Source organism: Charadrius vociferus, unplaced genomic scaffold (genome assembly GCF_000708025.1).
Source record: "Charadrius vociferus isolate BGI_N301 unplaced genomic scaffold, ASM70802v2 scaffold194, whole genome shotgun sequence".
NCBI classification, from domain to species: Eukaryota; Metazoa; Chordata; class Aves; order Charadriiformes; family Charadriidae; genus Charadrius; species Charadrius vociferus.
The window spans coordinates 109,230-125,999 of NW_009648046.1; the positions used below are offsets into that span (position 1 = coordinate 109,230).

A 16,770-nucleotide genomic window follows, 5' to 3' on the forward strand; every position below is an offset into this window, starting at 1 on the left:
TACACCTTCCTGCCTTCCCCCCATCACCTTCCTCCCTTCCCCCATGGTCCAGTCCCTGCCTGCATTTCTTCAGAGGCCATCTGGGTGTGTTTAGCTGCTCATCTATCCGTTCATCCCCACTCGTATGCCCTACTAAATACCTTTGGCTCCAACGGAGAGTCCAGATGTGATCCCCCCAGAAGTTTGGGGAGGAAGGCAGTGTAAAAGTGCTCATGGTGGGCAGGAGGGATGGGAGATCCCCCAGAAGTTTGGGGAGGAAGGCGGTGTAAAAGTGAGATGCTGCCCTCCCTTGAGCACCCTCAGCTCATGGTGGGCAGGAGGGATGGGAGAGCAGGGAGATAGCAAAGTCAAGCGTTAAAAATTGGGATAAATACTAATGAATGTTTAGGTTTAAGAATAATAAATGTTTCGGAGGGCAGACTCAGGCCTGGTGTGCATCCCATGTGATGTGTCACCCGGCACTGGTCAGAGAGGAGCCGCTGGGTTGGGTGGTCCCACCTGGAGAAGACAACAGAAATACCTGATATACGGGGGCATGGAGACTTGCTGAGCCTCTTTACTCAGGCGACAAGATGGTGAAGTGGGACACTCTGTAGCCTGCTCATGTTGTAAAGGCAGTCATATTACCTCGTCTGGGGGCTCAGCCTGGTGCGCCAGAGATTTTGGGGGCATCTGCATGGGGATGCCCGGGAGCCCTCTCTACCTTTGCCTATTGGCAACATTAATTAAAGCATTAATTGGCAGAAATTCCATGCTAGGGAGGGTGTGGCAGCCCTTTTAGGGGAAGATCTTGTGCTCAATAGTTTCCAGAACATCTTCAAACCTTTGAAGTCCTCCCTTTGTTTTGTACTTGCTGATCAGTGCAAACATAATAGCTTCCAATTCATCCAGTAAAACAATACATTTCCCAGGTGGGTCATCACGAGGAGTTCTTCAAAGGAGATGAGGACATGGGACGTTGCTCCATACTTATCCTGGAGGTGACCACCCTCTGTGTTCAGTCCTGGGGCAGCTGCACGTGGCCTCATGCAGCCAGCGCTGAGCCTCCCTGCTGTGACCCCGACTCTGTTACTCTCCTTCCCTCTTCTCTCATGGAGCCCATAATAGTCTGCGGTCCTGAAATAAATGCGCTCTGTCATCCCAAAACGATGAGAACACGCGTCACGTTGCTGGAGCCATGCACAATGGCAGCTCGATTATTTTATTATGGAGCAACGTTCCGGCAAACCCGGTGCCTTTCCCGGCTTCTCCTAGTACTGCCCTACCTGCCTTTTAAAAAAATAAGGCTAAACCCCATGCTGTGAAGAGGCAGCAGCCTGCTGCTGCCCCGGGATTATTGCAAAAGCTTGGCGTTGGAGCTATTTTGAGTCCCCCCCCTTGGCGCTGCAGCCACCTGCAGCAGGAGCTCACCAGGCTTCTGCAGGTACAGCAGGAGGAATCCCATTCCTGGCTGTGGATGGAGGCACGGATACAGAGGCTGTGGCTGGATCCAGCTGGACTTGCAGTTTGCAGGCAACTCTGTAGTTGGAAAGATGGATTTTGATGAAATCAGGAGATTTCACACCTCAGGAGAGGCTTTGGGCTGTGGCGTTAGGGGCTGCTTGGTTTGCCATAGGTGGGATCCTGAATTTTGGCATCCGCCTCGAGGGGATGTGCCCTTGGTCCCTCCAGCTCCAAGGAGGAGCTCCCAGCTCAGGCAATGGTTGTTTTGGAGCACCGGCGCGTCTTGCTGTGCTCCCCACGTGCTGCTGTGCTGTGCTGTGCCAGTATCCCTTGGGATGCAGGCGGTCCAGCGTGTCATGACCACCGTGACACTGGGATGCAGCATCACCCACGCCTGTCTGGAACTGTTTTTTCCTTCTGGTGTTACAAGCGACAGACAAAATCTGTGTTGTGTAAAGATTAGAAAAAGCATTCATTCTTCTTTCCTTTTCAGTTTCCTTGCTGTGCTGTTTGATACAATTTGATGCTTATCCTACCTGTAGTGGATTCGGCACCTTTATAGATTGCCTGAGCTGTTCCCGCACATGCCGTGGGAGCAGAGCAGAAGCAGGAAAATAATACTTGAAAATTGCAAAAAGAAATAGCGTGGGAGAGCTTGAGAGCAAACCTTGGACTTGAAAATATTTCTGGTTTTAAATTAACTCTGTTACATTGGTTTTTAAAGAGATTCCAGCAGTTCTTCAGTTCAGAAAGGGCTGTGCTGAATCCACAGAAAATTTTCATGAAGATGGATGTTCTGTCTTAGTTAGAACTAATTAATATGCTTCTGCTCTTGGTCTTTCTGTCTGGTTGAATCTACATAAATGGTGAAATTCTTGTGCTAAAGCCCGTGCCTTGCATAGGTGATGGCTGGAAGTGCTCGGGCTCTCCATCCTGGCACAGCTGCTGCCCTCGTGTAGGTCTTGGCACCGCAGGTAAGAGCTGAGCCCGTACCTAACCCAGGTTTAGGTGGATTCTTACCCAAGCATCCTGCGGCTGTGCCGGTGACGGCGTGATCCCGGCTCCCAAAGCTGTGGTGTTACTTCTCCATAGGACTTGATAGTCCACAGGACTATGGTTACTTCCTCCAGGTGGTAGGACAGGAACTGATCTTGTGTATTATATAAAAATAAAAATCTAGGCTATGTTTTTATCTGCCATGGAGGCAGAGCAGATGTAGGCGTTGGGGCTGGATAAGCCACTCTGGACTGGGATGCTGTGCTGCCCAGCCGGGGAGCACCTCCAGCCGTTCCCACTGGAGAACCTCGGGCCAGGTCAGAAAAGTCTTGATTTTCAAACTTCCCTTCTCAGTATTTTCCCCTTGAGGAAGAGGAGGGATAACCCAGAGCCCAGCAGCGAAATGCCCTGGGAAGCAGGGGGAGGTCCAGCTCTACGGTCCAAGAGTCGGTGGGATGGAGAGAAGCTATAGGTTGCTCCTCTCCATGGATCCTTCCTGGGCTTGGTGGTGCATGACCCAATGGTCTGGGTTATTCAGCAGATGAAAGCAGGGAGATGACAGTCAAATACGCGGTGATGGGTAACAGAAGAGGGAAGCACAATGAGAAGAGCTGCTAATTAATTACCACCGGTAACCTCCCACAGCAGGGGAGGGTGTGAAGATGTGTCCAAAATAGTGAGTTTTTGTAGGGAATTTTCTCCCATACATGAGAGGTGCCTGGAAAAGAAAAGGTTTGGGTTGTTGCAACATATAGATGTGCAGTATATTGCTCATACGTTTTGCAAGGTGCACACACCTCCGAGAACTCAAATTCATCTTCCTGTCAGAGAGGAGAACCGTATGAATTGAGCGTTAAATCTGTAAGGACAGTGACATTCCTTTGCTGGGAAAAGGGAGGAGATTGCTCCAGCCAGGAATTGCCCTGTATCACTATCCCCAAAGTTTATTTTCTTAGGATCTTTCCAATAAATACCAACGTTGGGAATAGTTTCAGTAGCTGAAAAGCAGTGGTCTGATCAGATGATGCCTGGGGGCTTTTGTGCCGGTTCCGATTCAGCAGCATTAGTAAAAATATAACAGCATTAAATGAAACTTCTCAGCTAATCAGTCTCCATTAGAACTTATCTTAAGAAGACCAAAATGAAAATGTTCTTTGAAAAGCAAACCCTTTATGATTAAAAGCTTGACGGCTTGCACATTTGGAAAGCAGAACAAAAACCTGCTTTGGGGGAAGAGGAGCGTTACAAACCTCGTAGTGTTTGTGATGGTGCATTGCTCTCACATTAGGCTGGGAAATGTCCTCGGGGATGTTACATGGCGTAACTGCATGTGCATTTATATTACAACTGAACACAGTTTATGAAACTGTATCAGGTGGGATGGAGCTTTTAATTGAGTTTTTATGTGAACTGCATTCGCGCTGTCATTGCCTTTTGATACTCTCCAAATGTATCATGGCATTTAAATACAATTCAGCCTTATTTAATTTTCTTTTGTCTTTTCTACTGGGTTTCAGTCTACCTCATTCTGTTAATGCATTATATTTAATATAGAAAATGCCACTTACGAATATTCCTACGTTATCCTGATGAAATAACCATTCATGTCCAACCCCGGCATGGCGCCCGCGCATCCGGAGCTTGGCCGGCAAGCGAAGCCGGGGGCGCTGGGACATCCCTTACGATGCCAATGTTATTTCCAGGCTTGAACGCATCCCCTTGATTTCTGCGGGAGCTGCTGAGTGCTTGGCACTTGTGTTAAATCTCCCGGGTGAGTTCAGGAGCGGGAGGGCTGTGGTCCAAAGAGACGACAGCACTCGATCTTTGTCCTGTGGGGTGCAGCTGACGACGTCTCCTTTAAAACCAGGTCAAGCATCCCAATTGACCATCCTCACTGGAAGCAAAGTAGGATGGAGACAGGGACCTGCCCCACGTCACCCACCTGTCTACAGTGATGCCAGGGCTCCAGCAGCTGGGCAGCGAGGGAGGGAGACAATTTATTAGTCAGGACTCGGGCTTAGTGCAGAACAGGCAGGGTTTCCTAGCTCTGCATCAGCTAGCTCATCCCCGAAAGGGCTTTCCCACTTATCCCATGGTGTTTTATTTTCAAGAGTCTTGGCTAGGAGCCCTCATGGGGCTGTTACCCGCTCGGCAATGCTTTGAGACATCTGCTGGTCCAGGAGGCTTTCCTTCCACGCAGAAGTGATGTTCCTCCATAAATCTGTTTTTCTGCCTGTTCCATTGTTTTCGTCTCTATTACAAGATCCTACATCTCTCCCCTGTGAGATGCTGCGTGGGCTCGTCCGCAGTTCCCAGCACGTGCCCCAAACCGAAGGGGGTTCACTGCAGCAGTGTCCCAAGGATGCAGATGCGGTAAACTTGCCTGGTGTCTGTGCAAGGCTGGATCCGGCTGAGAGCATCTTCTGGGTGCTGCCCACTTGGGAGCCCTGTGTGCTCCCCGTGCCACCTCTGGTCTGGTGTCCCCTTGTGCCCTTTGAAAACTCATTTTCAGCGTCAGTGCTGGGAGTTGGATCCATGGGAATTCAGCAGTACGTGGTTTGCGGTTACTAGCGGTTTAGGTAGCTATGGAGGGACTATAGATATAGGATTAACTAGAGATGGCATCAGGAAAAATTGCAAACTGGTAATGTTTGGAAATCTAAGAGCTGTGCTTGGGGTACTGAGCTGGGAAAGGCTTCCTCCACACGCTGCTGGGTTATAGCTGGGACCCAGCACAGTACTTAAATAATGTGCTTAACTTCCAAAATGTCTCAGATGGTGGAACTGGGATTTATATAATACCTCTAAGTCCTCTAACAGTGACCCGAAATAACTTTTGCAGGTGTGATCTGCAAATCTATGCTATTAAAGCCATCTGCCCTTTGCAGAAGATGCTTCAATATCACGGTGACAAACAGCAAATGAGGTTTGGGGGAGCAGCAAGCGCTTTGCCTCCTGGAGCACCGAAGCATCTCTGTTTCCAGTGATGTGTATCTCACCTCTTTTCTCCCTGCAAGATATATAATCACAGCCTGCCATAGGTGCAGCACAAGCGTGGTGGGCAGGTTTCTCTGCAGGATGCAATGGTGGGTCCATGGTGGGAAGTGAGGGCTGACCTGGGAGGAGCAGAGGAGCTCTCTTGCAAGGTTGCTGACGTCTCTGTCTCTGCTTTTTCAGGGTTACCTTTCCGAAGGCTTAGTAACAAAATGGTATCGCTCCCCTCGCCTCCTCCTCTCGCCAAACAACTACACCAAAGCCATCGACATGTGGGCGGCTGGCTGCATCCTGGCCGAGATGCTGACAGGAAGGATGCTCTTCGCTGGTAGGTTTCTGGCTCCTGTTGATTAATTTTTTTTCCTCCTTCCCTCCTTCCTTGCTACCTAATTCAAAGGCTTTTTAGCATGGCAAAGAGGGAATTCCCCTCTCTTTGTAGCCAACATCACTACAGGGATCCCACAGTTGGTTATTAGACATGAGAGCTCTCTCCAAAGCAAACCCCTTGCACAACCTCTGCTATTAGAAGATCCCTTGTTTGGTGCAAACTCCCCTGGTACAGACAGGCCCTTGGGGGCAGAGAAGAGTTATCATCTTGATCTTCACTCTGCCTTATTGCGCTTGTCTGGGATGGACATGTGGTGGTAGGGGTGTGATGGCGCCCAGTGGGAAGCCACCGGCTGGTGGGGTGCCCGAGGCTGGCCGGAGTCGGCAGTGCCTCTGTGCTGAGCCTTGCTGGGCAGGGACGGTCTGCTGCCAAAAGCAAAACCCCAAACAAAGAACAATTCTGATGAAACAACAAAACCTTTTTCTGTTTCTGGGTTTCCAACGGAAAATAAGAGGGTTTTGTTGGGAGGGAGGATGCTGAAAAAAAAATCATAGGACATGAGATAATGTAGCCCTGTCCAGGTTTGTGCTCTGTGCCATGGATTTTAATTGTGATTGGTGTCTTCAAGGTATTTCTTTCCTTTGAGGGAAGACATTTGAATGCCACTACCCATTTTTCAGCCATTTTCAGGATTTTCTTATAAGCGGATATTGGAATTATAAAGGTGCGGTGCAAGGGAAAGGAGACAGAAAAAGTTCCATCGAGGAGTGAGTAATTACCAGTGCAGCATTTGAAGCTCAGCTCTGATGTTCTTGAAAAGCAAAGTTTTAATTAATACAATTCCAAAAAAGCTACTGTGGGGTGCAAAGCTGTGCTTCCCAAGCTGGGACGCGGAGCCGTTCATTCAGGAATGAAGCCGCCACTCTGCCTATCGAAGATGCTGCCTCCCTGCCCAAGGTCTGCAGCGATGCTCCTCCTTGGTTGTCTCTACCATTGCCCGTTAGTGTTTTAAATGACAAGGTTTAACACATTTTGTGAGCAGCTGTTTGCAGAGTTGTGTAAATAAATAATTAGACCCATTAATAATGGAGAAGGACACTTTCTTCACAAATATTTCAGTGCACCGCAGAGCTACACAATCAGTGTTTGATTGCAGCTGCTCTGTCGTTCCCTCCCTGCTCCCGCTTGCAGCTTCCATGTTTCTTTTGCGAAAGCTGAAAATTAAGCAGAAGAGAACATTAAAATCATCCTTCCTTCCTCTTGTCCTTGGTCTCCCCTTCTCAAAATTTTTGAGTCCGGGGACCTAGCTACTCCTGCTGCCTCCCTGGGATATATTCCAGGGGTGGGGATGTCTCCATGTGCCGCTTGCCCCTGCAGACACAGGCGTTTACTGGTCTTGCTGGGAGATGCTGCACGTGAGTGAGCTCCCGAGGCAGCTCTGCCAGCCACCTCTCCTTGCCAAGCCATGGTTTCCACCATGGAAGGGTCTCTGAGCTTTTTGGGTGGAAACAAACTGCACGATGTCTTTCCAGGGCAGAGGCAAGGCACTGCCAGTCCAGGGCACCAGACCAGAACTAGCCCCGGGTGAACCAGAGCAGCGGAAGCAAACCCCAGAGCGGATGGCAGTGTCCCGGTCCTGCAGGAATTGCACCAGACTGGAGCAACGCACTGCTCTGTGTTAAACTGGGTGTAGCTGCAGCCCCAGGGAAATCCTTTTGGTCCCATAAGTCAATCTCTCTTTTCCTGTACTTGCTCCTCATGTCAAACAGACTGGCTTGTCCGCGTCCTTCTCTGGCTGTCCCCATCAGAGCACCAAAGCACTCGTCTTTATTCTGGCCTTCCAAACTGTGCTTGACCCTTCTCTCAGCCCCAGCTTGGTTTTCGTGCTGTTTGTGGATCCCAAGGGTAGAAGCTACTTTGGCTGACACCAGCCATCTACTGCCTTCGTGTCCGAGGTGGCCCTTAAAGCTCCTGTCATGGTGAAGGCAGGACGAGGCTTTCAGAGAGTCCTGGGTCACCAGCAAACATCCCGTGGGAAGTAACAGCGATGTAGTTCCCAGAAAGTTGCAAACCTCCAGTAATTGCCTTACACTGGATAAATTGTTTTTTGAGTATGCGTCAGCAGCACAATTTAAATTGGGTGCTTAGCATAAGTCAATATAATTAACTCAGTAGTCTGTCTGAGGTCCTTAATCAACGCAGTTAAATTAAGGTGATCAGTTATTAGGAATAGATGTCACTCACTGCTTTCATTCTGCTACTCAAGGTATCGAGCGCCCGGCAGAGCGGGACCCCCAGTCCCCTTACCCTCCTCGCAGCCCCTTCTCTGGGCGATGTGGTGGCAGGAGCAGCTTTGGGTCTGGCAGAGCTCCGGGAGGGCACAAGAATTTGGCTAACCCAAAGCTTGCAGGAGTGTAGCATGTCTCCAACAGATAAAACCTGGTTCCCAAACCGTTAGAGAGCCCCCACCACCATGAGCAGAGTGGAAAACGGGGAAGAGCATCTGTAACTAAGCGGCTACAGCTCCCTCCAGTGACCTCTCTACCCTCTGCTGCCGAAGCACATCCGAGAAAATAGGAGAAAAAGAAAATCCGCCTGTCCTCGCAGATCTCCGTGGGGTTCACCAGTGGGGCCGTGCCCGTGACCGAGCGCTGGGAGGTGGCGTGGTGGCTTTTCCCATAGGATCGGTGCTTGCTCCTAGAGAATTCACCAGCAGGGCTTGGGGTGCTCACCCGGGGCTTGGCTGCAAGCCCGGGAAAGGGTTCCCTTTTCCAAAACACGATGCAGAGCTCCTCGTTCTCTCCTCAGTAACGACAGCATGTTGCGTTTATTTTGCCTGTAGTTCATGTTTTTCTTTTCAAGGATTAATGCCTCCAGAAGATCCCTAGGAATTACATAAATAGAGGATAATGGTGGGGAATTGGGTTCTTGAGAGCTATAATTCAGTGCTTCCTGTGTTGCGTTAGCAGCTTCTTTGCGTGACTAAACCCGGTGCCTTTCAGCTGCCGGGTACCTTCAGTGAGCAGTGGCTGGAGCTGCACTGAGAGGAGAACAGCCACAATGCCTTCGGGACTTTTAATACCCTGTACTTTTGATCACAGTTTGGGAATTAGCCTGAGTAACAAGGTGTTTGTTTCCTGGTGGTCGTGTTTAGTTTCTCCTGGAGCCATGCTGTGAACCTCTAGATGACCTAAAACTAGTTTTTCTGTAGGAAAGTGACTTCATTTGCCCAGGATTGATATTAGGAGGGTGTCCCTCTGTCTTTTTTGCTTTTCCTGTTGCTCAGATCTTCTTTTGAAGCTTTGTTCTGAGCAGATACGTGGTGTGATGGTGACCAGCCATGCTAATGTCAGTGCTGCTTTGGGGTTCTCTAAGTTCATTGTCCATGAAGCCATGTCCTAGCTTGGTGCTCTGCCGTTCGGGGTGAAAGTGGCCACGACTGCATTGAACCAAACCTTGTTGGAGTGATGAGGCCATGATTGATAGAGACCCTTTCCCAACCTCCATGCTTGGACCTTGCCTTGCCCAGGCGGTGTGTGTTTGGGGACAGCTCCATGGATGAGTCTGGAAACCACCTGCAGACCTACAGGGAGCTCTGGGCTGGGAAGGGCAGCCCCTGCGAGGTTCCAGGGACCTCCAAAGGGATGGGATTGCTTGAGGGCTTGACACCAGCAATGGTCTCCAGAATTCCCTACAAGTTGGCCTCTCCACCCTCCCTGCGGACTGATCAGAAGTGCTGTGCTGCAAATGGGATTCACTCCTCTTGCCACGGATCAGACGGGTGCTGCTTGCCGGTGAAGCAGCCTGAAATCCATCAGTGGCACAGCAAGAGGCTTGGTGGCCCAAAAATCCTGGTTGGTTTGTCCACCCCAGCCAGTTCGCTGTCTTAATGGATAGTCCTGCCTCTAACGACAGAATATTTATAACCGGTGCTTCTAGCAGACAGAAAATCAATAGCACAACTCGGTATTTCTGCCAGGCTGCTTCTCTGTACACATAGGAAGCTGGAAATCAGCCACGGAGCTCTTGGTCACATCCAATAGTGCACTAAAGAATAGGATTAAAATTCATTAATGAGGTGATTTGCTCTGCTCCGCTGGCGCTGCCACTTCTCTCCTCTCACTGACTGGTAGCCAGTCCTGAGCAGGGGCTTAGGGATGCGTGGATAAATAGATTTAAAAAAATATGATTGCTCCTACCGGTTGTGGGAATCATCACCATCAGAGCCTTGACTTGATGCCCAGCAGCCAGGTGGGAACCAGTCAGAAAAACCCTTTTCCTGTTGGGATGATGGACCCCACCGATGGATGATAGCTCCCACGCCCCACAATTTCAGTTGGGTATGGTTTCTGCTTCATAGCCATTTTAAATAGATGGCCAGGTTAGTTGAAAAGCTGCGCAGACAACCTCGAGGTGACTACACCAGGAGGGCAAATTATCTAGGTTAACTCTTTCACCCTCAGAAAGAGGTGACCCAGCTGGAAGTCCCACCACATTTTCCTTGGAGCAAAGAGTGGTGGCTGATGCAGGGATGCATCAGTGTGGAGGGGCTGGCGGGAGATGCCGTGCTGCGGTGACGCGGCTCCTTTCAGAAGGGCAGCCATGCAAGAGGGTGGCCAATAATACCACCTCCTCCACCACTCTCAGTTTAACTTTTGGGGCTCATCTCACTGCCTGTTTTTTTTTCCCATTTAGGGGGTCATGAGCTGGAACAGATGCAGCTTATTCTGGAGACGATCCCCGTTATCCATGAGGAAGACAAGGAGGAGCTGCTCAAAGTGATGCCCACGTTCATCAACAGCACCTGGGAAGTGAGGAAGCCACTGCGCAAGCTGCTCCCCGAAGTGGACAGCGAAGGTACCGTAGTGCCCGCTGGCTTTGGCAATGTCCTTCTCCTGGGACTTCCCCCAGCTGCCGTGTTTTCAGACTTATTTCACTAGGGAGTCACAGGAATTGTCCTCTAAGGCCAAGTGCACGAACACTGGTGAATGGGATTCAGATATCTGGGGGTTTGCAATGCATGGTCCCACCTGGAGCTCATGCGTCCCCACTGCTGTCCCCCCACATCCTGCTACATGCTTCCCCAGGGAAGGCATGGGCTGCAGGACAGCAGTCATGATGCAGTAGCTTTCTCACCGGTAGCTCGTCCAGAAATAAGGGTGAAATAGTCTTCCAAGATGATTCCAAGACATTTCCAAGGCACATCCCTTTCATGCCAGCCTTGCTTCCCTCTTTTCCCATTCCTCTTTTGGAGCTGTAAGTGAGGGTTCAGCCCAGATGTTATTTTCAAGGCCTCTTTACTTTCTTGCTTGGCTTTTTGCGTGAATGCAATTGTACAGTACAAGAAAAGAAATGCTTTTACTCCACAAATATCTGAACTCCGTGTGATGGTCGCTACAGGCAGAAACGTTGTCCAAGCACGCTGAGGCTTGGACATCGCTTGTGTTGGGCTGTCATAGCCTGCATGCTCGAATACCACTTCAGCCACTTCCCTCCTTTGGCTAAAGCTTAAAAAAATCACCAGTGTGTTGTTGCTGCAGGCTTTCGGACCTCAACTTCTGCCTGGAGCAGCTTTGTAGGCAGTGAGAGCTTGCAGGGTGGCAGCCGGAGTTGAGCAGTGTGGACCAGGGCACATCAGCTCTTCTGAGCTCCTTCCAAAGTTTAAACCTGGCTGGTGGACCTGGCTACCTGCTTTGGGAAGACGTCAAAACCAAGCCCGGCTTATGTTCACTGGCGTAATACTTCATTGTAAGACGTCTGCTATATGGCCTTGGCAGTGCGATACCCGTCGGCCCATGTTACCCAGGGACCGCGTCAGCCTCCGGCAAGCAGGAACGGATTTATTCCCTGTCGTTACTGCGAGAAGAAAGGTCACCTGCGCCCCTTACATAATTCATCGACATTTTCCTGCCTCTCTGACCCGTAATATATCATAATATATAACTCGTAATACATCGCTCCACCATGCTTCTTGCCTGCAGTCAGTGACCTTATGAAGCTATTGATTCCTTCCTACTTAATTAGTCCAAGCAATGAAATAATCCCATGGGAGACAATCGGATATTGGTTAATGTTTAAGCACTGAGGCAATAGGTACACCCTTTCCTTTCTGCTGAGTGATTTTGCCCCTAAAGAAATGGTCCCGTTCACACAATTACATCTTTAATGGGGGTATTTTTGAAGGTACAATGCAAAAGTTGTAAATGAAGAGAGGCATATTCCTATTTGTATTATCTGAACTCGAAGGGACTCTTCCACGCACCAAGAATCAGCTGAATTTTCATCAACTTCTCTAATGATGGGATTTGATCTTTTCACATAACCTCAGTAAAAGGAGTCATCAAAGGAATCACAACAAACCCTCTACGTTTAGATTTAATTCTAGTCACTTTAATTGCACTTAATTTCCTCCTTCATCATCATACAAAGGGTTCATGCTCCACGGTCTTTCTAAAATAATTTTAGGCACTCAAAAATCTTTAAATATTAATGAGCAAAATAATTTCATAATGTTGGTCACACTGAGGAGTTTTAAAAATTGTGTTTTAAGTCTAATCCCACTTCAGCTGCACATAAAGATGTGAAATCAGTTGTCTGAAACTCAGCGGGTTTGTCAAATGGATCTGAGAGCGTGAAATCAAATCCTGACACCGTCCAAAGGTCTTTTTGGGGTAGGAGCTTAGTGCTCTGGCCCCGGCTCACAGCACTGGGTATAACACGTACATACTGTCCTGGGGAGGTGTGATGGTCTCACCGGCGTTTTTCCTGCCTTGTTAGATGAAGTGACACCCGCGGGCTGCAGGATCACTCCATTGCAAGCACATGGCTCCCGAGGGGGGTAAGATAGATGCAGCAAGGACGGAAGCGCCCGTTTTAGATGCACATGGGATGTGACCTTTAATTCCTGCCTTACTTCGAGGGGATTTGTTATGTGGCTCGTCCTGGAAAGGAAGCTGGTTTTGCTTTTGAGGAATTAGTGAGCTTGTTTCTCTCTGCTTCACAGCTATTGATTTTCTGGAGAAAATACTGACATTTAACCCTATGGATCGATTAACGGCTGAGATGGGTCTGCAGCATCCTTACATGAGTCCGTATTCCTGCCCCGAGGATGAACCGGTATCTCAGCATCCGTTCCGGATTGAGGATGAGATTGATGATATTTTACTGATGGAAGCCAACCAGAGCCAGATGTCTAACTGGGACAGGTACGGTACCCAGGGCTGGGCCAGAGACCACATACTGGCTTAAATTCTTTAGGCAGAACTTGACTGATTAGTCTCTGACCTTCTCTTGATCGGGTTTAGTCACGCATGTTCCACGCCCACAGAAGACACACGCTTTTCCTTCTTTATGCCGTATTCTAGGCCAAGCTGGCACCTTGCTGAAGCCAACGACCCACAGAAGACACCCGCTTTTCCTTCTTTATGCCGTATAGTAATTCCAGCCCAAGCTGGCACCTTGCTGAAGCCAACGAGAGGTTCGTCATTAATTTCCACGGGGAGTAGATGTTGAGTTTGCACGTTCAAGTCACTGAGTATCTTTCCACTCTTGGTTTTATTAGCAACCTATATTGCCTTCATTTGAGTTACATCTGTTTAAATGACGCTACGGTTCTCCCCTCTGTCCTCTGTCCCTACAGTACCAGTTATAAACTAACGTAATTCTTGTACCTTTCGGGGACCGGGCCTGATTTGGAGCCCTATATTTCTCACTTTTCGAGGCACATAGGCCCCAGAGGCCCCAGACTTGGGGTCTTTAAAAAAAAAAAAAAAAATCCTTAATTGTGTTAAGTTTTAAATGGTTTGCTAAAAGTTGTACAGGAAGTTTAGAGCAGATCAAAGCCTTGAGCTCAGGTTTGTCATGTACTAGATGATTACCCCAGTTACTAGACCAGTCCCAATACTGGAGCAGGTAGAACAAAATAAGCAGCTAAGAATTAACTAGGTTTGCTTTCCTGTAGAGCTCCTTCCAGCTGAGCGGGGTGAGCTGGCTGAGGATGTCTGTGGCATTGTTCCTCTCTGCACAGCAATTAAATCTCCTCACCTTCTTAATCCACTACATTTCACCGGCATTGAAAAAATAATCTAAAGAAATCCCTTGCCTTGGCTATTATTAATCTCTTTGCCCGAGTGAACAAGTATCAGGATGGAGGCTGGGGAGGACAACCGGGTAAATTAGGCAAAGAGGAAAGCTGGAAGCTTTTCGCAGGATATCTGTCTTCAGTGCCCACGGCTCCGGCATCCCTGCCAGTTACAGTCCCCCAAAGCAGCAAATCACCTGCTGGAGGTCACCTTGTCACCCTGTTATCTCTTGGCTTTTACATTTCTTGGTGTGACACAAGAAGCTGGGACCTAGACTGTTGGTCTTGCCACCCCACATTTGCTATAGGGCTGTAAATTTTGCCACACAAGCCAAGTGTTTTAGAAACGGGAAATGATTTTGCCTGCGTGTTGTGGGACCCTTGAAGAGCGTTTCACCACTGGGACGTAGAGCCCCAATACCTGGGATAACACATCTTCTAAAGGCAGCTCAGTTAGTAACCAGTAAATTAGATGTCACTTTGAAAAGAATGGGTGTTGTCAGGTAATTGCAATCCAGGGAGTTCAGCTGCCTTGAGAACTTCTCACTTCACATCCTTCAGGGATGCTCTTGGTCCACGACGTCGGAGTAAATTGGTGATGTCCAATCTCCAATCTCTGGGATTTAAGTTCATTTTTTTTTACTTTTATGGCAACAACGGTCCACGACGTCAGAGTAAATTGGTGATCTCCAATCTCTGGGATTTAAGCTCATTTTTTTTTACTTTTATGGCAACAAACAAGGAGCACTCACACTGTGGGTGCTTGTCTGTGGGCTGAGGGACAGTTTAATTATTAATATTGTTAATCATGTTTTTATCCCAAGTGGAGGGAAGGTGATGAAGAGCTAAACGAAGGGGACAGCTGGTTTGGTGGCTGGGCTTTTATTCCCACTGCTGGTCCCATCTCAGACTCTTGATAAATTACTCATCCCCCCTGCCTTTTTTAACACACAAGAAATAGGTCTCTAATATTAATAAAAACTTTGAGATCTATAGGTAAGCGGTATATTAGTGAGAAAAAGGCAAAAATAGCAGCAGCAGCATGCACATCTGTTTGAGCGCTGCTGTTTCTAACGAAGCCATCATCTGCATGTCTAACAGCAACATGTCTTTTGCAGGTATCACGTAAGCCTCTCCTCCGATTTGGAGTGGAGACATGATAAATACCACGACATGGATGAGGTTCAGCGGGACCCCCGAGCAGGGTCTGAATCCATCGCTGAAGAAGCACAGGTTGATCCACGGAAATACTCCCAGAGCAGCTCGGAGAGGTTCTTGGAGCTATCCCACTCATCCATGGACCGAGTATTTGATGCTGATTGTGGGAAATCATGTGATTACAAAGTGGGGTCACCTTCCTACTTGGACAAATTGCTGTGGAGAGACAATAAGCCCCATCATTACTCAGAGCCCAAGCTGATTTTAGATTTATCCCACTGGAAAAGAACAACCATAGCACCCGCAGCTGAGCTATCGCTAGAAGAAGAACCATCCAACCTCTTTCTGGAGATTGCTCAGTGGGTGAAGAGCACGCAGGTGGGTCTCGAGTGTTCCAGTCCTCTTCCGGAAATTCAGGAACAGAGCCTGCCATCTTCTCCTCACCATCTCCACAAAGAACCCACGGAGGTGAACAGTGAAACAGACCCTGAGTTTAACTTGGACGTCTTCATCTCCAGGGCACTGAAACTTTGCACAAAACCCGAGGATCTTCCAGATAACAAGCTCAATGACATCAACGGGGCCTGCATATCTGAGCACCCCGGTGAGATTGTACAAACAGAGGTGTACCAGAAAGAGCGATGGTGAGGAACCCACACCCAGCAAACCCCGCAGTATCCCCCTGTTCCTCTCTGATGGTGTGGCCACCGCCTGGGGCCGAGTGGCTTCTGTCTGTCATTGAGAATCCATTTTTTACGCTATACCGAATGCCTTTTTCTGAAAAGGCAAGCACAAACCACATGCCCCTTTTGATGCCTTAGAAATACCTTTAAGGGAATCAAGAGGTGTGAATGAAATACTGAGTTTCTTATACTGCCTTAACACTCTTGCCTTGCAATCTCTGGGACCTGTTTGAAACTTAAGTGTACGAGGGAAAGATGATGGTACATGGTAAGTTTGCAAACAGAAGTCAAATCAACTTCTTTTCCTTTCTTTTTCTATAGCATCTTAAAATGACGAGGACAAAATCAGCATTTTCATTATGGTCAAATACCCTCCTGGTTTGACGGGTTCCCAAAACGCCAAACTTGGAGCTCCCCTGAGGCACCTGTGTGAGTACAGGCGGTACGGAGAGAAGTGATGCCAGGCAGTGCCTGTGGTCAGCCGTCAGTCAGCAGAGAATGGAACTAGAGGTAGAATTTGGCCATCAGACAGAAAAGAACTCTTCAAGAATGTTAACAGGGAAGGAATTTGACCTACGAAATTGGGCCACTTGGGATTTTTTTTTTTTTTCCTGATTGGAAGACAATATTTTTGCTAAGTGCATTCTCCTTGTTTGGTTTCTCGCACATAAATCCTCCCTTCTGTTGCCCGGAGTAGACCTGAGCACTCTGAGTACGTAGGAGGCCCCATACGATGCATTTCAGCGTAACAACCTGGTGCTGTGAGTCCTGTCTTGGGCAGCTGCCCAGCAGACCAGCAAATTCTGGTGGTAAGGGCTGGACAGGAGTCGAGAGCTAGAAACAGGGTGTCTCACGGTGTGATGCTGCCTGGTACCACCAGCTACACAGACTCAGCAAGGGCACCCACCTTTGCTAATAAAAAAGGAATGAAACTACTATTATTTTACCTTCTGACAAAGATGCTGTGAAAAAAATCAACAGTTCTTGTGGCATTAGATTCGTAACTGGCCACTTTGCTTCCAGCTTCTTTGGAAGATGCTGGTGTCAGCGCGGTTTGTAAATAGTCACAAACATAACTGATCTACTGT

General features: G+C 48.6%; 1 protein-coding gene across 1 annotated transcript in view; it reads left to right on the plus strand.

The window, feature by feature from the left end:
* The window catches only part of MAPK4 (mitogen-activated protein kinase 4), a 20,626-nt gene extending 4,979 nt beyond the window's left edge, over positions 1 to 15,647 (plus strand). Inside the window, exons 2-5 of the mRNA XM_009883705.1 lie at positions 5,617 to 5,761; positions 10,457 to 10,618; positions 12,765 to 12,966; positions 14,960 to 15,647. Coding sequence (XP_009882007.1) covers positions 5,617 to 5,761; positions 10,457 to 10,618; positions 12,765 to 12,966; positions 14,960 to 15,647 — 1,197 coding nt within the window. The remainder of the gene's footprint in view (positions 1 to 5,616; positions 5,762 to 10,456; positions 10,619 to 12,764; positions 12,967 to 14,959) is intronic.
* The last annotated feature ends 1,123 nt before the right edge of the window (positions 15,648 to 16,770 follow it).